The sequence below is a fragment of the Megalobrama amblycephala genome, linkage group LG22, assembly GCF_018812025.1.
Source record: "Megalobrama amblycephala isolate DHTTF-2021 linkage group LG22, ASM1881202v1, whole genome shotgun sequence".
NCBI classification, from domain to species: Eukaryota; Metazoa; Chordata; class Actinopteri; order Cypriniformes; family Xenocyprididae; genus Megalobrama; species Megalobrama amblycephala.
This window is the reverse complement of record NC_063065.1, coordinates 28,322,748-28,346,353: the sequence shown is the minus strand read 5'-3', so window position 1 is coordinate 28,346,353 and position 23,606 is coordinate 28,322,748. Positions and strand designations below refer to the sequence as shown.

Sequence of the window (23,606 nt, the reverse complement as noted above, 5' to 3'; positions counted from 1 at the left end):
ATTTGCCATGATCTCTGTCCACAGGTGTCTATAGGGAAGATGTATGAGATCCAGAAGACGGTCGTTGAACGGGAGGAAAAGAAGAATGATTGATGTGATGGTCAAGAGTTCTCAGACGATAGAAAACTGCTGTCTGTTCTTCAAACATCTGCGTCAGGCTGGTCATGACGGGGATCTGCATTGGAGACCTTCATCAGAATAGATCCCACGTTCACTCTTTCTGTTTACAGTCATTTAAGATGCGGTGTGCCATGAACCAATATATAAGACACTGTAAAAGATGCAGTAGAAATTGTACATAATGTATTTTTCATGATTTGTTAGTGTTACAATAAATTCATGTCAGTTACATTTCTTTGAGTTGGTTTTCAGAATAAAATGTTTTCATTGATCTTTTCACAAAGGGTAAAGGTGTCTGACAAGGTCGAGCGGTTAAAAATAGCTTATTCTATTCGTTTTCTGTCAGCGAGGGCCTAGTAAAACATAGTGACGGGTATAAAGATCACATTACTCAATGCCTATGAACAGATTGTGGATAGCAAAAGCAAACAGTTTTGGTAATACTCGTATGTTCAAAGCCCTAAACGTGGCCCAGTTAGAAGTGCATCATGTAAACAAAGATGTCGAGATCTAAATGAAATTATGCATGCGCATTTACATTTATTCATGAGGCACATACTGTTGGCAGAGGCAACTTGCATTAATCATTACAGTGTTAATGAGAATTAAAATAAGACTAGTGAATACTTTATTTAAAGTTATTTTACTGTATTGTGACATTATAGCAAAATATCAAAACAAACAAAAAAAGTTATTGTTGCCTTTTAGCAGCTTAAAAAATAGCATTCACTTAAAATGTAATGCATTTGCCCAAGTCATGGTAAATATTATAACCTCATTTTCTAAATAGCCATATGTAATATTGTCTAACAACCAAATCTTACATAATTGACATCTGTGGCCAGTTGCATAAAATTAGCCAGTGTGTTAAAGGAACGAACGCGGCGCCAGTTCCATTTTTTCCGTAAGTAGAATAGGGAAGGCGTAGGACATACAGCATAAGCTTTTTGAAGAATATGAAAGTGTGGTTTTGGTGGAACCACTTGGAAGGCGATCATTTGTTTATATAAAGCATATACATTTAATTTTTTTTAGAAAATGACCGATCACTTCTCTAGATAAGACCCTTATTCCTCATCTGGTATCGTTTAAAGCCCTTTGAATCTGCACTGAAACTGTCATTTTGACCTTCAACTGTCTGTAGGCCATTGAAGTCCACTATAAGGAGAATAATCCAGGAATGTTTTCATCTAAAACCTTAATTTCTTTTCGACTGAAGAAAGAAAGACATGAACATCTTGGATGACATGGAGGTGAGTAAATTATGAGGAAGATTTTATTTGAAAGTGAACTAATCCTTTAAGACTAGTGACCAACTAGCACTGTTTTTAGTATGTGCAAATTCATAAGCTGAGTATGTTCTCTTTAAAACTGCAGTGATCTAAAGACCGTCTCAAAAACGTGGTTTGAAATCGCTGGTGTTTCTTACATCACAAACTAGCTTGTAACCAATCATGTCAACATGTGGGCGGGCTTTAGCATATCATTAACTATGACAGCTCTGAAGCAATGGAGTCTCAAGAGAAGCCACATTATCCCAGTATATTTTTCTGCTGATATGAAAATGGTCAATTTAGCAATATAGCAGGTGTATGATGTTATGATGAACTATGCCTTTCTCCACTGACGTTCTGAGTTGTTCAAAGCGTTTCTAAGGATACTGATTGTTAGAAGGCTGCTGTCTGACTGCGTAACATTGACTTTGTAACATTAGCAACACATTATTAGCTGTTTGATAACATAAGCAAAAGGCTAATCATATTTATTACTTCATGTGTCCGACGTTATAAAGAGCGATATCATTGTGCAGCGTTTACCTCAGTAAAGTTGACGAGTGGATATCTGAGCTGGCGTGAGTGAATGGAGGTGAGGCTAATTAGCATATTCATTGGTTACGTTCATACACGGCTTTTTTTTTTCGTTTAAATATGTCATTTTGGTGATCAAAGATGAGTTTTAAGGGATAAAATTATTGACTACTAGGGGTAATCTGTCTTACTTTTCCTAATTAGACCAATCAACCATTTTATGTAACTGATTTAGTAACCAGTTAGGACCAGTTTTGAAGGAAAAAAAAATAGATGACTAAGGAGTTCATGCACTGCTCTATTTGAGCTTTTCATTTACAGAGCAGAAACATCAAGTGTCAGTCAGTCTTCTATTCTGATCTATTTCACATCCACAATGATTTGTTTTTTATACTGAGTTTTGCTTTTGGGTTATTTTATATTGACTGTGCAGATCTGTGTTCCTAGCCACCTTATTCCTGACAAGCCTACTGCGTTTTGAATTATGGGTTGCACTTCCGGTTTGGGGAACTTCCATTCAAAAAGACTGAAACGAATAGTTTAAAATCATAAGGTTACCCTACACATAGGCTACACATAAAGCTTATCCATCAGTTTAACTGAATGAGCTGTCAATTTTTCTTCATGTTTTATCTTCAGACATCATGCGAATAACGTAACGTGACATTATAACAAGAATATCTATGGCAAGAGTTCAGTCGCTGCATTCTTTTTTTCATGATTATTTTCGTTTTCCCCCCTTTGCAACCCGCTGTAATAGTATGAAAAAGACAACATATACTGCACATTTATGGTCTGTTCTCCTGATTTTATTTACGATATATCCCATTAATAATTCACTGGAATGCACGAAAAATCTCTCGTTTCCAGGTGAATTTATTATCTGTCAAAATGATGGAAATCACTTTGAAATAGTATCGTGCAATGCTGAAGTTAATGAACATTTTTGATTAAGGCAACTTATATTACATAATACAGATTTATTTTACTACGCTGATGTTTAACCTGTCTGTTATTGCTGTGGAAAGAATCATGCTTTTGGGGTTATTCGTGGTCTGTTGAAAGTATCTTGTTGAAGCTTTCACACTTTTAAATGTCCTTTTAATGTTTGATGGTTGAAGGGTGAGTAGAATAATGTCATCTCGTTGTACCCAGTTTAAAAAAATATATATATATATATTATTGCATTCATAGAGCGAGCCTTTCCTTGACTGTTTACATCTTAAAGGATTAGTTCACTTTCAAATGCTCAAGCTTTACCCTCAAGACTGCCAGACCGCCGTATTCTTCTCACAAAGAAAGTGTAAAATTCTTGCAGATCAAAAAACTTACGCTACGTCCTACGCCTTCCCTATTCAACTTATGGACAAAAAGTGTAATTGACGCGATGCCAGTTCCGTTTTTTTCCTAATTTAAATATGGAAGGTGGTCTGGTGGAAGCTAGATATTTTACTTCATAACTTGTAAAATATGTTTTTTTTTTTTTTACACAAACTCAAGGCTTCACTTCAGAAGGCCTTTATTAACCCTCAGGAGCCGTATGGAGTATGTTTATGATGGATGGATGTGGATGGAAACACTTTCTTCAGCCCATACTCGTTGGTCCCACTCACTGCCATTATAAATCTCGGATGCATCAGGATATTTATTAATATTTCTCAGATTGTGTTCATCAGAAAGAAGAAAGTCATATACACCTAGGATGGCTTGAGGGTGAGTGAAGTTGGGGCTAATTTTCATTTGAAAGTGAACTAATCCTTTAAAAGAAGTTACACCCATAATTCACGCGAAGCATCATGGGAATAAGATGGATATGCAACGAAAAAATTAAAAACATGCACACTATGTACCACAAGGTTGCCCCTTCATCCATAATCAGGCAAAAAGGAAATGGTTACAAGTACATTGTGCTGCACTTTATCAAGCATCATTTACTGAGTATAATCTCAGCTGGTACATGAAATCTCATGTGCATACATAAAGAATATTTGCATATGTTCAAACAAACATTTGCATATTGCAAAACTGAACACCACCTTCCCTCTGTGTGCTCGTAGTCAAACAGATGCATAGACCAAAGAACCACTGGAGGGAAAAACTGTGGCAAAGCTGGACTTTAGTTACAATGATAGATAGCGTATCTCATATGCATACACACAGACATTATTTGACCTACTTTACTTTCAACACAGCCAATCTCTGTCCTCATACTGAGAGAAGTGTAAACATTCAGTTCTGGTGTCTTCCAACTCTTTATTCTGCTATCAATGCAGAATGCCATTCAATCTACTGTACATAAAATGATTTACAATACAATGTGCAGTTATTAACTCTTTATTCAGGTGTCTTTTAAATGATGTAGTTTGAGTACTTCCTAGACATTTTACGTTTAAAGTCCAACGCAGCTAAAGCAGAGTTCATTCAGAAGGAAATTTCAGCAGCATCTGTTGGTTGTCCCAAATGGAACTGATGAAATCACATAATGCATTGTTGTATGGTTTCATCTATGTTAAGTCTCTGCATTGCAAAAAAAAAAAAAAAAAAGTCAATAACTGTGCAGCCATTATGGAAACAACACATCTGACATTATTAATAAATGACATGACTGATTTGTGAAAGAAAACCAGGTTGCATCCCTTGCATTATTTAAAATGTTCACCTAAAATAAATGAAAATTGCATCATCGTTTGCTCATCCTTATGTAATTCCAAACCTATGATCTTTCTTCTCTGGAACACAAAAGGAGAAGTTGTGGAGAATGTCCAAGCTGTTCTTTTCCATGCAGCAAAAACTTGTAATATCCTAAATAGGGGCTGTCGAGCTTCAAAAAGGCACCATAAAGCAGTCCATACAACTTGTGCACAATATTCCAAGTCTTCTGGAGTCATACAATAACTTTGTGTGAGTTCTCACTAAAAAGATCTGATTTGCATATTCAAAAAGCGTCACATATCATTATTTCTATGCGTCTCACACTGTCAGAAAAAAAAAGGTACAGTGCTTGTCACTGGGGCAGTACCTTAAGGTACAAAAGTGAAAAGGTACATCTTACCTTCTTAACCCTAAATGGTGCATAATAGTAACTTTTTACCTTTGCACCTTTTTTCTGACAGTGCAGACAGATTGTGTTGTGTTTAAATGCAAATGCAGAAGACAAGATTTCAGAAAAACAAAAAAATAACAACGGCTCGTGCGTCAGCATCACACGAATGCGACGTGCTGTTCATGTGAACAGCGTCGGCCAATAATGAGCCAACGTTCTGACATTTTTTTTTGCGCACAAAAAGTATTCTCGTCGCTTCATAACATTAGGTTGAACCACTGTTGACTATTTTAACAATGTCTTTGCTACTTTTCTGAACCTTGAATGTGGTAATTATGAGCTTTGTATGGGAATAAAAAAATTAGATTTCATCAAAAATATCTTAGTTTGTGTTCCAAAGATGAAGAGTCTTGCAGGTGTGGAACAACATGAGGGTGAGTAATTAATGACAGAATTTTCATTTTTGGGTGAACTAACCCTTTAAATTTCAATCTGTTTCTCACACAAAAGATTCTTGTGACTTTAGAATAGTACAGCAAATTAGATGAATGGGCCACCTTTATAGTACATTTGTGGTGATTTCTGGAGCTCGACAGCCCTCGTCCACTTTCTATGTATGGATCAGAGCAGTGAATCTCAACCTTTTTTTGAGTAATGGACCCCCATCCTATTTAGAAACGTCCTCAAGGGCCCCAGAATAATATTGGCTCATTGATATCATTAATGTCTTTGTGACGACCAAATGCAATCAAGTATAATTTACTACTGATAGATTTTATGTTGGTCTCAGCATTGAAAGTATGTGGACAGAGGCTCCTTTTTCCTCTGTCAAAGCTGTATACTATGTTTTAACATATGGTTTTCTATGTACCAGAACCATTTCCATATAAGGCTCTACTAGGAGTGAATGTGAGACAGGGAATGATCCCTGCTTTCTGTATTACCAGAATAGGAGAAGGTCCTTGGGATTTTAAGGGACCTCATGGGTACCTGACCAGTAGATGACCATATTTAGACTTGTTTTTCCATTGTATCACATTCCTATACCATAATTAATGCATTCTCTTTCTTTGTGAAACTATACTACACCCCGTACTCTTTCTATATATTCTCTCTTTTCTTATCAATAAAATGCAATTCTCCCTCAGCGCAGTGAGCTCATTCAATTGCCAAATAAGAGGTCTGGGATGAGGCACGAATTAGGAGCAAAAACTTAACAATTACGTTAGTTGACTTGTCCAATATTCAGTCATATCATCAGTTATATTATACATATATTATCTTCTTTTATGGGAACATGTCAAATGTCAGAATATACAAATATTCATTTTCAGATATTTTATGGACCCCCTGGCATTACATCAAGGACCACTAGGGGTCAGAGCATTCTGCTTGGACATTCTGCGACATATCTTGTTTAGTTTTCCAAGGAACAACTTTTGGGTTTGGAACAACTAAACAATTTTTTTTTTTTTTTTTTTTTTTTTGGTAAACTATTCATTTAAAACAGATTTTAATACCAGGACATTACTTTCAATGCCATCCATTTATTTTCACACTATTGGATGAGAACAAAACTTTACTGAATTGAGCTGGATGAAAACACCACAGAGCTTTTTATCTGATACTACTATGTTTCATAATTAACCAATTTTGCAACATCACCACTGTTATTGAACTGACTAAACTCGAGCTGGAAAACAACGCTATTGTCTTCTATAGAGCTGCTTATAGCTGAATTGAACTCATTTAATAATTAACGAACTTAGTTATTGAACTGAACTGAATAATGACACTGTTGTCTTTTTAGAGCTGCTTTACGGCAGATTTTCCTGTTTAACACTGTGAAGCTGCTTTCAAAAATCTGCATTGTATTAAGCGCTATAGAATCAAAGGTGGCTTGACTTGATCCACTCATCGTATAACCTTGTTGACATCCCCCTGAGAGCACATGCATGTATAGTTTGTAATATCAGTCCTTCGTTTCAGTCATTTGCGTGGTCAAACCGCACCAATTTGGCTCAGCGTGCCGTGCGTAAAAGCGCGTCATTTCATATCGCGTGGAAAGCTGCGGTCTCAATGGATGTCGAGCTGTGGTACTTCAGGGAATAGTTCAGCCCATCGTTGTTGTCCCAGAACTCAGAGTTATCTTCCCTCATGTACACGGCGAAGTGCACAGAAGCGCTCGGATCTAAGAAAGGAGGCGTGTACATGGTGAAGGAGAAGCGCTCTCCGCGCGTCTTGTCCTCGGTGGGCACGGGGATGGCTTGCGCGTCCACGAACGAGAGCCAGTCGTTGAAAGTATACCTGACCCCAACCTCTCTCCTACCCATCGCCCGTATGATCCCACGGACATCAAACTGTGTGACCGTGACGCTTTCCAGCGCGACGCGATAGCGCGCGAGCCGCATCTCGATGTCACCGGAGTCCACGGGCATCTTGAACGTGGGGACCAGATAGTCCAGTGCCAGAGTGGACTTGATGTTCACGCACAAGTCATCCATGATCTCCCGGTCCTTATGAAGAGGGAAACTCTTCAGCCTGTTAAACACTTTGGCGGGAATATGAGGATCCTCGCTGGTGCTGAAGTGCTTGACGCTCGCCAGATTCAACCCGAGCGCGTCCGCGAACTTCACGCGCTTTCTGCAGCTCTGGGAGATCTGGTGGTACAGATTCGCCTGCTCTGGATACGCAGGTAAGGACTTGGCTCTTCTCCTGTCTTTCAGGTACTCGGGTATCTCCTCGGGTTGAAGATCATCATCGGAGTCCATTCCGTTCTCCATCTGCTCCTCATTCATTATGTTCATCATTCCAGGTTTGTAATGTCCAATGACAGAATGTGTCATTCCAGGAGAGTCACTCCTGAGGAGCATGTATGTGCAGACTTGGGAACTAATAACAACTCCACGTGAGCATATATGTGCAGTTCTATATTAATGGTTTGTCTAGTAATCAGTTACACGCTGGTTACGCCCACCCACTGCAGGCTCGAACCAGATAGATAAATGTAAGAGTAAATTCACTGTGTCAATGAGACAGATGTCAACATGCACTTTTACACTCTCTTTAGAAACAGAACAACTATGAAATTCCTATAAAGAGACATTTTGTCAAGGTCAGAGGTTTACAGATGCAGGAACCCACATCAGACTGTCTGCCAACCCCCAATATATATACAGTGTCATGAAAAAGTATGTGAACCCCTTGCAGAATCTGTGAAAATGAGAATTATTTTAATAAAATAAGAGGGATAATAAAAAAAATGCATGTTATTTTTGTTTAGTACTGTCCTGAGTAAGATATTTTACATAAAAGATGTTTGCATTTAGTTCACAAGACAAAAGCAATAGCTGAATTTATTAAAATAACCCTTTTCATAAGTATGTGAACCATTGATTCTCAATACTGTGTGTGGTTACCTGATGATCCACGACTGTTTTTGTGTTTTGTGATGGTTGTTCATGAGTCTCTTGTTTGTCCTGAGCAGTTAAACTGAGCTCTGTTCTTCAGAAAAATCCTCCAGCTCCTGCAGATTCTTCAGTTTTCAAGCATTTTTGCATATTTGAACCCTTTCCAGCAGTTACTGTATGATTTTGAGATTCATCTTTTCACACTGAGGACAACTGAGGGACTCAAACACAACTATTAAAAAAGGTTCAAACATTCACTGATGCTCCAGAAGGAAACACGATGCATTAAGAGTCGGGGGGGTGATATTGTTTATGAAAGAAGTCTCTCATACTCACCAAGGCTGCATTTATTTGATCAGAAACACAGTAATATTGTGAAATATTATTACAATTTAAAAACAGTTTTCTATATGAATATATTTTAAAATGTAATTTATTCCTGTGATCAAAGCTGAATATTCAGCATCATTACTCAGTGTCACATGATCCTTCAGAAATCATTCTAATATGCTGATTTATTTACTTACACACTTATTATTTATAATACATTTAAATAAATAAATCATTTTAAAACGTCCCACGCTACAAGATTACAGTACTTTTGTATATAAATCAATCAATAAAAAGTACATGCTGTAATGTGAACACTTTGAAATGCTTGATAAATCAGTTCTGGCCTTCAGATTTGATCGGTCACGCTGCGTTCCAAGAGTTTTGATATCCAGTATAACATCACTGGGTTTTCTAACTTCTATCACACCGTCTGTTTTCACTTAATAGTTGTGTTCCAAATGATGCACTATACACTATTCACTTATTCTATGCACTACTCAAACATCTAGTGTATTAATAATTTTCTCATTCAGCATCAGAAGCCGCGTTTCCACCACAGGAACTTTCCCTAGGAACTAGGGACTTTGGGGTGGTACTCAGTGTGTTTCGACCGCAGAAACCAGGGTCCAAATGAAGTTCCAGGTAAAAATTTCCCCCTCAGAAAGTCCCTGCCCACGAGGTAGTATTTTTACTTCTTAAGACCGTGATGGAAACGCAGACAGCAACAAGTCTGGGGAAAAAAAGCTCCTGGGATAAAGTGTTCCGTAATTTGGGTGGAAAAGTGGCTAGAGTCTGAAAGCCCCTCCAGTGCGACAGTTGAGTGCATAAAGTGTCCGACTTTCCACACTTCGGCTGTTTCCGAAATTGACTCTTGAATAGGTACTTATTTTGAATAGGTAATTACTTTGTGAACGCTAAAAAAGTATGTTCTATATAGTGTGAATGCAATCTGGACATACTATGTCCGCCATGTTCTAATAATCGTGACTTACTAGTGTCAGTGGCCCTGTCCCAAATGAAACCCTAAGCCCTCACGATCTTTCTCGCCTACTATATAGTAGGGGAGTGTGCAATTTCAGATACAGCCTTTGTTTTTCAGTTAATTAAATGCATCATCTGGGTATTTAAAGTGCACTTTTTCTTTTTGGAATTTTCAGTGTGAACACACCACTCACACTATGTGTACTAGAATAGTGCATAAGTACACAAATTGGGACGCACCTAATATGTGACCCTGGACCGCAAAACCAGTCATAAGGGTCAATTTTTTTTAAAAATTGAGATTTATATATCATCTGAAAGCTGAATAATAATCTGTTATGATAGGACAATATTCGGCTGAGATATAAGTATTCGAAAATCTGGAATCTGAGGGTGCAAAAAAATCAAAATATTGAGAAAATCGCCTTTAAAATTGTCCAAATGAAGTCCTTAGCAATGCATATCCATTCACAAAAATATTTTTTTGATATATTTACAGTAGAAAATTTACAAAATATCTTCATTGAACATGATATTTACTTAATATCCTAATGATTTTGGCATAAAAGAAATATTGATAATTTTGACCCATACAATGTATTGTTGGCTATTGCTACAAATATACCCGTGTGACTTAAGACTGGTTTTGTGGTCCAGGGTCACATATATGTAGACGAACTGAAAGCAGAGCGAGTAACAGATTTTCCTGGATTTGTCTGTTTTCTCCCACTCCACGATCACTCAAATCATGTTTATCTGCTTGGAGACATGATGTAAAGCTTGATGCTTTGACGTCTTATACAATATTTAACAACTGACCATTTGTTTGAACTTCTTGTTTATTGAACAACCACACAGTTACATTCATGCTGTTGGTCTAAATATCAGCACATCCAGGAAAACCTATGGCACTAGACACCTATACGAATAAACAGACATCCAGTATCCTGAGACTGGTCTAGATGGAAACATTTATAGTGCAGCTGCTGGAACAGGGCAACAGGAGTCAGATGTATTCAGCAGAAGTGTAAACAGAGCACAGAGCGTCCATCCAGTATGAATCTCTCTGTCCAGTACAGCAGCTGCTCTCCCAAATAATGACCACAGGTCAGTGAGAGCTTCAAAACATGCTGTTATCACAGACTAAACAAACACACTGCGATGTGGACAGATACACTTGACCTAAAATGGCTTTACATGTGTGCATGTAATGAGCAAATGTATAACATATCATAGTCCAAAGCTGTTTAGATGCGATTACAAGCTGAAAGCACAATACATTTTGTGCTTTGTGTGATGGTTGAAGTAAAAATGTCAGACTTTCTCCTTTTAACTTGCATGTATGTCACAATGATGTGAGCGATGACCTGCCATGCTAAATTGACATTTTAAACCAATGGACTCCAAAAGATCAATGCAAATGTATACTTAACTGGTACATTTTTAATATCAGAATATACTATGGCTCTACATTTAAAGTTACAACTGTGCTAAAGGCACACCTTAAGAAAAATGTACTTTTCACTAGTCCTATACTGATGCAGGGGGGGAAATTTTTTTTTTATTACATATAACAATGATGGATCATCAGATTTTGAGTGAAAATAAATCATAAAAGTGGTTTGTTTGTTTAAAAATCTTATAAATGTATGAAGGTGGCAAGGTGGGCATTCACCCCACAGACAAATGGGGTAAAAGGCTCACCAGCATGGGGAAAAAAGGCATACGGTATTTAGCTAAAATAATATGTTTTTAGTAGTGTCTAAGTTAATACTTGTTCAAAACAATCACTTTGGAAAAGTTTGTAATATTTTCGTTTTATTTTGATAAATGAATTATTGCTCAATAAATATATTGTCATTAAAATGTTCTGTATTTTAAAAATACAGAAACAATATTATTTAAAAAAAACAAAAAACTAATGATTCAGAAAGCATTGAATGAGATCCCACAATAATTGAATATAGCTTTACAGTAGTAACAATAAATATGATATTTTATTATATGCTATGATTAATAAATGTGATGGTTTCATTATAAATATGATGACTTAATATATTATATTTACCATCTGCAGCAGCTGCAATTCACCAGCAGATGTCAGTGCTGTAACACTTTCTGGCCACCAAAAGGTCTAAACATAAATACTGTATGTTGGGCAGAAAACAAAGTCATTCCATTAGATAAAAAAAAAAAAAAGAAAATCTAGATATCACAATCTATTGATTTCAAAACCTCAGTAACGTTTTTAGCTTAAGTTTTGCTTTGAAAGTGTATCTTTCTTAAACATAAATGTCACTAGGTTTGATATAGCCTAATGAAACCACATTCTTACTGGGTCTTACTGTAAGCAGTGTTGTGCATTACTAAGTAGGCTAATTAATTACTGTAATTTAAATACCTTTCCCTTGAAAAAGTAAAGTAAGGGATTACTCTTAATTTTTCTGTAATTTCCAGTTACTTCTGATGTAATTGCATTAAAACCTGGATAGAGTATAGAACGATTCTACATAAAACAATAGAGGATTTAACATCAAAATTTAACATCTAATGTTAAAATGTAAATTTTGAATGTAACGGTCAGGGTTATTTCTTGTTTAGCTGTGTTTTTGTTCATGTGTCTTTTGGTTTTTAAGTTGACCCTTTCAGCTTAGTCTTTTTCGTGGCCTAGTTTCCTTAGTTGAATGAATGAGGCATTTATATAGCACTTTCCTATGTGTTACTGTACACCCAAAGCGCTTTACAATCATATCAGGGGTCTCTCCTCATCCACCACCAGTGTGCAGCATCCACTGCAGCATAGTTACTCATTACATTCACCTTGTTAACAGTTCGCGTCTTTGAGTTAAGTGGTGTTAGCGTGTTTGTGAATGTAATGTGTCTTACTTCCGATGTCATTCGCTTCCAGTTATTTTTAGCTGTACAAAACGGCTCCTTATGCTGCTTGATATTGCAAACTCGTATTTCTTACCATATTGTTTTAATATATTGTTTTAATTATAAACACGCTGGTTTGTATCGCAAACAGTTTTACAGTTTACTGCATTTTGATATTTTTTGCGTTATTTTCCTATAGCCGCTAATAAATCGCAAGTTCTTCTGCGTTGAAAAATAAGGTGGATTCTCTGTGAGAAAAAAGTGAGTACACCCTAAGTGAACATGTCAAAACTGTGTCCAAAGTGTCAATATTTTGTCTGAGCACCATTGTTATCTAGCACTGCCTTAATCCTCCTGGGCATGGAATTCACCAGAGCTGCACAGGTTGTTGCTGGGATCCTCTTCCACTTCTCCATAATGACATCACGGAGCTGCTGGATGTTAGACACATGGCGCTTCTCCACCTTCTGCTTGAGGATGCCCCACAGGTCCTCAATAGGGTTCAGGTCTGCAGACATACTTGGCCACTCCTTCACCTTCAGCTTCCTCAGCAAGGCAGTTGTCATCTTGGCAGTGTGTTTGGGGTCATTATCATGCTGTTCGGCCCAGTTTCTGAAGGAATGGCATCATGTTCTGCTTCAGAATGTCACAGTACATGTTAGAATCCATGTTTCCCTCAATGAAATCCATCCATGTTTCCTTCAATGAAGCAGAGCTCCCCAGAACCAGCAGCACTCATGCAGCCCCAGACCATGAAGCTACAACCACCATGCTTGACTGTAGGCAAGACACAATTTTCTTGGTACTCCTCACCAGGGCTTCACCACACATGCTGGACACCATCTGAGCCAAACAAGTTTATCTGAGTCTCATCAGACCACAGGACATGATTCCAGTAATTCATGCTCTTGAACAGGTTGTCTTCAGCAAATGGTTGCTGAAATGTGAGGGGTGTACTCACTTTTGTGAGATACTGTACATACATACATACATACACACACACACACACATATATATATATATATATATATATACACTCTTAAAAATAAAGGTTCTCTTTCCATTGCACAAAAGATTCATTATAGTGGAAAAAGGTTCTTCACACTGAAAAATCTTTTTTCACAAAAATGAAGAATTAATTCTTTCACTCCTATTAGTTATGAATGGGAGAAACTGCAATGCGCAATATGGTGAAATGCATCCCACCTTCTAATTAAAAGAGCAAAACGCTGATTGCAGTTTTTGAGATTTCAGGATTCTCCCATTCAAATAGATAGCACTTGGTTTTGGATGTCCGAAATAGCTGCCCGGAGGCATTGCAAATATGGCCGCCGAGTGAACACACTTTCCTTGAAATGGACTTTGAATTTAGGGATTAAAGCATTATTTTATGTGTTTTTCAGTAAAGGGAAAGATGTTGATGTTAGTGTTTAATGTTCAGTTATGTTGGACATTTAGAGGAGTTTCTGTAATGTTTTTGAATTTTGTGATTACCATTATGCCATTAAGTGTGGCGCCTCAATTAAATTGAGTTCAACAAGTTGTTTTTTGAGTGCATTTTGTAGAGCAAATAGTTAATTTAATAAGATAAATTAAGTCAATAAATGTGTTCACCTTACGTAATAAACAACATTATTAAGTAAACTGCACATATAAATATTATGTACCTTGACAAATTCAAATTATTTGAATTTACTCAAAGAAATGTTGTCAGCTTTACTTTAATTGTAAAACTTTTGTTCATACAACTAAATTGTTATTTGTACAGATAACTCAATATAGTTGACCAAAAATGGTTCTTCTATGGCATTACTGTGAAAACCCCCTTTTAGAAAATGTATAAAAATGCATATGCATAACTTTTTTCTGAAATGAGTTTACAGCAAGTATCATAACCAGTTTCTTTGTTTATTGGGACACAATAAAGCTGAATGATTTGACTGCTGCATTTCAGTCAATGTGACATGAAAACACTAGCACAGGTTACAGTGTGTAATTCTCTCACATTAGCATTAGTATGGGAAAGTTGCTTGTATCTTATATCATATACAAGTATATTACATTAATTTTGTTTTTTAAAAAAGGAATGTATAAGCACCGTTCATGGTGTACACTGATATGCATTTAAATGGCACATTGATGTGTAACTGCCAAAAACACAATTATCTTCACTAAAGATGTGATGACTTCTAGCTGATTGACTATGTGGTTGTAAAAGAACTTAAGCATATAATGACTTCGGTTACACGTAATTTTAAGTTGACGTAGTTTCATTGTACTTACTCAAATAAGTACTTAGTAATATTAAATAAGTACATGTACTTACTATAGAGTTACGGTTTGGTTTAGTTACTTGTAATTATACATAATTTACTGTTATTACTATAGTAAGTACAAGTAGTAACGTGTAACTACGTCACCTTAAAATAAAGTGATACCATGACTTCTTTTGGTTAGGTTGTGTACAATCACATTCTGAACATGTCTGCTTCATATTTCTCCCCAAAATCAAAAGAAAAATATGAAATTATGTTTTGCATAAAACAAATGAAGACCATTTTTTTGCATTGCAACATTATTTTCAAGACAAATTAACATTATCATAATGCAAAATAAAAATTGGCGATGAGAACTGGGCAAGAAAATATGCTTAATGTTCATAAAAAAATAATGTCACAATGTAAAAAATCTTAATGGTCCTAAAAATAATCTTTTATTTATGCATTTTATTTATTTTATTTATATATTAATTTTAGTGTGTGTATATATATATATATATTATATATATATATATATATATATATATATATATATATATATTTATATATTTATTTATTTTTTACTTTAGCTTTTGGAGCTTAAAATTACTAGCAGCTGCAAATAATAATCTTGAATTATCACATTTTGCATTTTAATAAACAAACAATATCAACTTGATTTATTCATTCATTTTCTGAGATCTAAAAAAATTTGTATCATTTCTCTCTGGTCCAAGTAGCAATAACTTGCATGTGAAAATTATGCATTTCAAGTGAAATTAAATTATTTCTTTGAGGAACAAACTGTTGTGTTTATGAATGTGATAATATTCAGTATATTCCACATTTCAGCCTGCATATTTCAACTGGATTATTCTGTTACACAACAGAAAAAACAATTAGACAATCAAAACTTCATCTTTAACGTACATATTTATAATGCTCAAAGTAGATCTAAAATATACTTTCATATATCATAAAAACATCTGCATATCAGTAATTAAATCCCAAAGGGATATACGTGACAACAAACATTGAAACTAACAGAAAAGTTGCCTTCATTAGTAGAATCTTTATGGTAATGAAAAACCTGAAATGGATTATGGGAACTGTAGTTTCCACTGAGCCCATCATGCCTCCTCTGCGGTGTATATACGGTACATCAACGTGACAATTACCGCGGCGACAGCAGGTATCAACCAGTTTGACCACCAGCTGGAACAAGAGACGAAATGGAAGGATTGGAACAAAGCACTCTGTAATTAGCTTGAATTATTAATCGGATGCTTGCTGTTTCTGAACTACAATGGAAATAAGAGTGAAAATAAGAGACAGTAGATGAGGGAAAAGAACATGATCCCTCATACAAGAAAAAAAAGACGTAGTGTGCGAACAACGTATCTGGTTTTCTTAAAAACATCTAAACCCTCAGTAGGCATAAATGTAAACATACCTTGTTGTTTCTTGTACGGTTGTTACGAGTGACTCCTGTTCAACAGAAAACCACATGCATGTTTAGATGGTTCCAGCCAATGTGAGACAAAAACAGTGAAAGGCAGTGCAGTATTTGTTTGTTAAAACAACATGGAGAAGAATAAAAAAATGATTTGAAGAATGCTTTACGTACTGGTGGTTTGGCAAGCTTGTCCCTGTCTTCCTGAGAGGAAGGGAGAGGAGGAGAGGCATGATTAAAAAAATAGCAGTTTTTTTTTGTCTTCACACATTCACATTTTATTAACAAAGCAAAATTAATTACCATGTCTTAAAGCATACACTGACCGAAACACATGAATAAACTTTATGGTGGTTTTCAAATTCACAGATGGGCAAATAAATATATAATATGCTCTTAAGGTTTTGGTAAGATGTTTTAATGTTTTTAATGTGTTTATTGTTTTTTTAATGTTGTTTCTGCTCACTAAGGCTGCATTAATTTGATCAAAAATACAGTAAAACAGTAATACTGTGAAATACTAAAATTTAAATTAACTGTTTTCTATGTGAAAATATTGTAATAAGTAATTTATTCCTGTGATCAAAGCTGAAAACATTTCTGATTATCAATGGTGGAAACAGTTGTGCTGCTTCATATTTTTGTGGAGACTGTGATACATTTCAGGATTCTTTGATGAAAGTTAGAAAGCATTGATTTGAAATAGAAATCTTTTGAAACATTATAAAGGTTTTTACTGTGTGTCTTTGCTGAATTAAGAGTATTAATTTATTTCAAAGAAAATCTAATATACTGTTTATGTTCTATAGGTATGCATTTCAAACTTTATTATTAATATCATGTTTAATTCATACTGGAAAACGATTTGTTATGTATCAAAATACCTCACTGCACTTCTATACATATCTTTGAATTTCATTATTTTTAAATTCTACTTCTTTAAAACTGAATCACTGTTCTGAATGCAGTTTGCTATCTCACATCCAAATGAGGAATTGAATTGCATTCTAAATTCTTTTGTGCAGGGTGCACAACCCTGCTCCATTCCTGTCATAGAAACTGTCAGACAGTATCTGTGCTGAATCCAGCACCACTACAGATCATCCAAGAGGAATAAAAATGGACTCCAGGTTATTGATAGTATCTCAAGCACCTGGAGATCTACAAAAACTTCTTGGATTCAACTATGAATCAACAGACTTTTCATGGAACATTCCCAGATATCTCAGGGGGATTGGGAAGTTTGTGATTTTGGTAATTATATATACATATACATATATACACACACACACTATATATATATATATATATATGTGTGTGTGTGTGTGTGTGTGTGTATATATATGTATATATAATTACCAAAATCACAAACTTCTCAATAGTTTCAGTGAAGGGATGACATCACTGAAACTATAAATCATTAATGACTATTCGTGCCTTTTTGTGTGCCAGTGCTAAGCAAGGTACTTTGCAAGGTACAATTTAAGGTACAATTTAAAAATTTTACAGCCACCAAGAGCTTTATGGAAACTTGTTTCTGCCACATAATAAAAAACTCAAAATTGCTAGTTTGTCTCACAATTCTGACTTTTTTCTCAAAATTGCGAGTTTGTCTCATAAATCTTACTTTTTGTCTCAGAATTGCCAGTTTATGTCCCAGAATTTTGACTTTTTTTCTCAGAATTGTGAGATATAATCTTATAACTGCAAATTATAAAGTCCAAATGGCAAGTCAAGATATAAACTTGCAATTCTGACTTTTTGTCTCAGAATTGAAGTTTATGTCCTGGAATTCTGACTTTTTTCTCAGATTTACAAGATATAAACTTTATAGACTTTTTTCTCAGAATTTATATTTATATAATTCTTAGAAAAATATATATTCTGAAGGGGAAACAGATGGTATTATGATATAAAAAGTCACAGTTACCATTTTATTTTATTTATTTATTTTTATTTATTTTTTTATTCCGTGGCAGACACAAGCAGGTATTAAAGCAAGGCTGTGAGAGATAAACTTACCGTGTTTTCAATGGCATCAGCTGTAAAAAGTTGTATAAAGCTCCTAGATCATATAATTTTCCACAGAATTTTATGTCTACTGAATTTTCTTGGAAAGATTTGTTTTCAGTGTTTCATCAGCAAAACAATCCAAAAACACATTAAATAACAGGAAATGTATGTCTATCCCTCACAACCTCGCTTTCATTGCCGTTAAAAAAAAGATGGCACTGTTGTGAATAAGGTCTTTTGTCTAGTCTTCAGTTTTTGTTGTTTTACTTTCAATATTGTGAACAAATGTTTTAATGATTTTTTTCCCCCCTGGAAATAGAGCATATTCACAAAAGCAGAAATGTCCGAAAGCAGACAAGGTCTTCATCACACTAACACTCAACAATAACACTGATTTCTAGTGGACTTACTGGATGCAGTTCTCCTATGAGCATAGAACTGGCCATCTCGCGTGCATCTGTCGAGTGGCCGACATCTTCAAAACTCTCAGTGGCGTCTCCACCCGCCTGCTCCCGCAGCACCTCCTCTCCTCCGGGGTGCTGTGAACATCAGCAAATACATCAGATCATCCTCCTGATCAAACTCGAAAGCAAAGCCAGCGATGATGACCTATAAATCCCTTTTGACCTTGACCTTTGAAAATTGATCCCTAGGATATTATCAGCTGATGTAAGTGTAATCAGCCTGCTGAGTCATGCACAATATACTTAAAATACCTTATGTGCACTTTTAGATCTAGCATGAGTAAAATGACCAGAATTGGAAGGTTTCTAGATCTAGATAATGTGGAATAAGGTGAAATGTTAGTGGTTATCTGATCAATTACTCAAAGGTAGCAACTACAGCTTTTATTTACATAATTCTGACCACCAAAAGCAAATTTAATTAAAAATAACTGTGCATCTGATTGCTTAATGAGATATATTAGTTACTGCACTATTGCCAATTTCACATCAAACGCATTGGTTGGCAACTGTTACACTTAAATCTGTCAGGTCCAACTTTGAGAGCACTTGGCAAAGGTCACTCCATTAAATACTCGCTTTAAGCAGTGTAAACTGTGGTACTGGACGTTTTGAGCTGTCTTTTTCAATGCATTCATTTATTGTATAAAGCTCCTTATAATGCACATACATTTTATTTCTATTATGCATTACGATTGCAATTTAAAGGTGCTATGTAAACATATGTTTACACAATGCAATACGTAATGCATGCATTTCAAAATTCCAAAACAACAATATCATAATGCGAATGTTAGCGATGTGTTTTGGCACCATTTGAGGCTCTATTTTAAAAACTCACCTCCTCGAGAAACTTAGTGACGTCGTACACTTTATTATGAATAATAATCCATGTGCTTTTAAAAGAGTTTCGTTCCTCGACCTCTGACAAACGATAATATTTAACACACTTTCCGTCTGTTCCGTTGTTTTCCATTGGTTTGTATAAATGTGTGTTATTTGTTCTGAAGGTTACAGAAACTCTCCTGTGAAACGACCACTTCACGTACTTTAAAACTGGACCTACCAACAATTGTATTTCCCAACTCGCAAGGGAACGCCTATTCCGCTTAAGACGGAATCTGATTGGATGGCATCATGCGTGGGTTGCCCAGTGTGTCTGTTTTGATTGGACCAAGGGCTGTCAATCAACTCACTGGGTCATAGGTTTCGGCGAAGCCAGCGAAGTAACTCAGCAGAAGTTCACGAAAGTTCACGAGAGCTCAGTTCTCACGCAATACGGAAACGTTGCAGTTTATCGCCATCACGTTAATCTAGTGATATCCGTTAGTCACGATAATTTAAGTGGGTTGCCCTTAGCCGCCTGTTGTTGATGTTGTTTAAGTGTTTCTGTCAGATAACAGACAGTGTGTTCACTTGAAACACTGGCACGCGAGCCTTCAGTTTCCTTGCTCTTGCCGCCAAAAGCTCGTGCCCTTTTACCTCAACATTTGTATAACCTCAAACTGAGGTAAAAACTAACGTTACCCCTTTCTTTCTTTTCATATGTTAGAAATTAACTGAGCTACATTAAGTTTATTGGCGTTGTGTCTCATCTGAGGTAATTACAGAATCGGCGAGTAATTTCTCATCTTTTTAGCAAAATAGTATCTAATTAACTAATAAAACTGTAACGTTAGCTCATTTTGGTTACAGACCAGTGACTTTGTTAATTTGGCCAAATTAACCTTCATGATTTCCCTTTCAGAATGAGTGGAAGTGGGGCACAATCTTTGTTTTTCCTCAGTCTTCCGGACCTGAGGAATTTGTGTTGTGTAAATATGTTCTTCCCGAAAAGTTACGATGAAGGGGAGCTGAGAAACAAACAAGTGAAAACCTGCAGGTGAAAAGACGAGTATTATGTTTTAAAATATGAGTTACTTGTAGAATGTTTTTTTCATACAAATATGATAGATTATCTTTAATTTGTGTTTTAATGCACATGAAGTGTGATTTAATATTGTTAGACCCTATATTTTTAGGCTTGAATTTATGTAGCCTACTTAAAGTCACCATGAAATCAAACTTGACAATTTTATGTATGGAGCCCCTAAGGGGACATGGTGATGGGAGGAAAAATAATAAGTAAAGTAAGGTTAGTATTCTCAAAATGCAAATGTTTTGCATTCCCCTGAGAAACTTTGCATTCACTTGCAAAACATTTGAGTTCCCTCAAAGTTCGATCACAAAACTTTTTTGTTCTTTGTGAGTGAACTCAAAGTTTCTTGTGGGAATGCAAACATTTTGCAAGCGAGCGCAAAGTTTGCAAGAGAATGCAAAAGCATTGCAAATAATTTTTCCTCCCATGTCATATATTTTTTTTTCTTCACCTAGTGGCTCCATAGTATTGGATTTTAAAGACACGTTCTGTCTATTTAACAACTAGGCAAACAGACCCTATGGTTGTTTTCTGGGATGATGGAAGTGTTTTATATTTCATTATTATATACCTTGGAAGTGTCAAATTCACTAGAACTGTATCAGTTCACCTGTATTACACACTTCCTCTCACTGACTTGGCAAATTATAGGGCTGGGTAAAAAATATTATTTCTCGATTTTAATCGATTCGCATTTTACGAACCGATATCGATTCTTAAATCCAAGAATCAATTAGTCTGTTTTCAGTTGATGAATGAGCAGAATATGTAGCGCCTTCCATCCAATAATTTGCAATAATCTTTGTGCTTCGTTTCTTTTGATATGAAGCAAAGTCTCAGATTTCAAATGACGTCCATCTTATTATGAGATTCAAAACATAAATACCGTTTTGGCGCTGTTTAATGTGGCGTGACAGATCGCTTTAGCGCCTCAGTTAAAGAGATGAGGCAGCGCATGTGAACATCCTCTCCTCTGCTTTAATACCAGTTACAGCGTGAAATAAACATGAATGAACATTTGAAGGTATGTTACAATATACAGTACAACTTACTGAAATCCATATCATGTCTCATGTAATCGCTCAGTCAGTGTTTCAACCTCGGAAACACATCAATAAAAGAGCTTGTAAACAATGTCACGTGACGTCACATTTACTTCAGAAAAATATATACAGTGACCATAAACTCATTAGTCAGCTAGAAAAGTGAACTCTAGAAAGCAACATTCTGATAAATATTGCTATGCACCGTTACATATTCATTATAATTTTTAATGCTCTTCAATATTTAATGCATGTTTGAATAAATCAGTTATGACAGCCGTGATTTAAATGTTTATTTAAAAAAAATGAATTGAAGTAGAAATATGATTATGTAATTCTAAACTTTATAATAAAAACATCACTGAGTGTAATTTAAGTGTTTGTATATAAATAAGTTAATTTAACCTTCAATATATTATAGTAGTACCAGCTGACTTACATGTGTAGTTTACAGCATTAGTTGAGAGATTTTTTTTCTCTAGAAAATTTGCCATGTACTGTAACTGAAATACTACATCCAAAATAATCGATCGAATTGAATCGAAAGCATGTGAATAGTAATCAAATTGTGAAAATTGTGTCAATACCCAGTCCTAACTAATTATTATTATTACTATTATCATCATAATTTTTTCTGTCTTTCAGGGAGCTTGTTCTCTTGCATTCAGACATTGTTGCCTCACCTCTGTTGGGCCATTTTGGGGGCATCACTGTTATAATGACTGTAAGTATGATGTATTGTTTGATATCAATTATAATTTTAAAAATGGCTTTATACTGAATAAAAAAAGAACATTTACTGTATACATACATGCATATAGTTGTAGTATCTTAATTCTTGAAAATTTTGCCAATCAATTACAACTTTTATTCTAAGCAGTTATTTGTGAGAAGATTGATAGAGTGTTTACTTTCAAGCAGTGATTTAAGTATTTATTTAGTTTGATTGAAATGTATCGTATGGATTGGCTTGAAAAACCAAGCAAATAATTATGTAGGATAAGAGTTATTTTTCCTATTCGTAGTTTTCAGTCACGTGATTGCCGCAGAGACCCGGCGGGCAAAACATCCATAAAAGTGCAGCATAGGCCTGTCAGTTTTACATCTGTTTCTAGCCACAAATATCACCTCTCAAAAGAAGAAAAACAAAAATATGTGAACAAAATGCAAGTTTGGGCAATTGTGATCCATATGCAGCACCTGCTGCAATATTTCAATCACTAAAAACAGCATGATGTTCTAAAATGTTAAAAGACCAAATTCAATATACACCTTAATGATGCATACTATATACAGGCAAGCAGGTGAGCCCAGAATATGAATGCAGTGTGCTAAGTGGTTCTATGAAAAAACGCTTGACAAGAAACTGTGCATTGTGCGTTTATACTCTGGGTTTGCCTTCTCACCTGTACATAATATGCATCATTAATGTGTATATTGAATTTGGTCTTTTAATATCACTTAACATTAGTACTTAATACAGCTACAAACCTGTTAATAATGACAGGCGGACAATGGAGGAAAGTCTTGTTTTGAATGAATTAATAATTTTTAACACAAAAAAAAAGCCACAAGCCGTCACCGGAAAGACCGAACCATCTGGAGTTTTTTTTTTTTTTTTCAAAGTCATGTTATATTTAGTATAATGGGTTTATGTGACATTTACTACAAATTAATTGAAATTGAAATTAAAAGTTGTTAAAGTTTGAACATGCTCTGTAATTGGTGTTGACAAATGATAAACACAAACAGAAATCTGATAATTTGCAGTTTAGTCCTGTTAGGATCAAAAGAAAAATAAGTAGTATTGCCCTAATAAGAACCTGATTGGTGTATTTGAGTTGGTTTATCAATTATGCGTACTGTATGTATATATATATTTTTT

General features: G+C 35.4%; 4 protein-coding genes across 6 annotated transcripts in view; 2 read left to right on the top strand and 2 right to left on the bottom strand.

The window, feature by feature from the left end:
* Positions 1–351, top strand: part of LOC125258394 (LYR motif-containing protein 4B) — a 92,456-nt gene extending 92,105 nt beyond the window's left edge. For all 3 annotated transcript variants that reach the window (XR_007182601.1, XM_048175316.1, XM_048175317.1), the window contains one exon: positions 25–351. Coding sequence is in view for 1 of the 3 variants with exons in the window: in XM_048175316.1 (XP_048031273.1) it covers positions 25–93 (69 nt within the window). In the remaining 2 variants the exon portion in view is untranslated. The remainder of the gene's footprint in view (positions 1–24) is intronic.
* Positions 352–6,391: 6,040 nt separating this feature from the next.
* Positions 6,392–7,902, bottom strand: ppp1r3g (protein phosphatase 1 regulatory subunit 3G). The gene is given in 2 exon segments (XM_048175164.1): positions 6,392–7,842; positions 7,844–7,902. Coding segments are annotated over 2 exon segments (864 nt in total). The 5' UTR covers positions 7,888–7,902; the 3' UTR covers positions 6,392–7,022.
* A 7,564-nt stretch (positions 7,903–15,466) lies between these two features.
* LOC125257919 (cytochrome b5) lies at positions 15,467–19,844 on the bottom strand. The gene is made up of 5 exons (XM_048174634.1): positions 19,602–19,844; positions 18,707–18,835; positions 16,458–16,487; positions 16,284–16,318; positions 15,467–16,045 (listed from the first exon to the last, which is right to left on the bottom strand). The coding sequence occupies exons 1-5, from the start codon at positions 19,734–19,736 to the stop codon at positions 15,961–15,963; spliced, it is 414 nt and encodes a 137-aa protein (XP_048030591.1). The 5' UTR covers positions 19,737–19,844; the 3' UTR covers positions 15,467–15,960.
* A 235-nt stretch (positions 19,845–20,079) lies between these two features.
* The window catches only part of LOC125257918 (uncharacterized protein C18orf63), a 29,695-nt gene continuing 26,168 nt past the window's right edge, over positions 20,080–23,606 (top strand). The window contains 3 exon segments of the mRNA XM_048174633.1: positions 20,080–20,270; positions 20,508–20,642; positions 22,367–22,445. Of these exon segments, the coding sequence (XP_048030590.1) occupies positions 20,509–20,642; positions 22,367–22,445 (213 nt within the window). The 5' untranslated portion in view covers positions 20,080–20,270; position 20,508.

Bases quoted from the DNA above. Each gene is read 5' to 3' on its own strand.
- LOC125257919 (XM_048174634.1), bottom strand. From the start codon at position 19,736: ATGGAAAACAACGGAACAGACGGAAAGTGTGTTAAATATTATCGTTTG. The intron at 18,836-19,601 runs GTGAGTTTTTAA...TGATGTTCACAG, and splicing joins TCACTAAGTTTCTCGAGGAG to CACCCCGGAGGAGAGGAGGT. The intron at 16,046-16,283 runs GTATGTTTACAT...CTCTTGTTCCAG, and splicing joins ACCGTACAAGAAACAACAAG to CTGGTGGTCAAACTGGTTGA.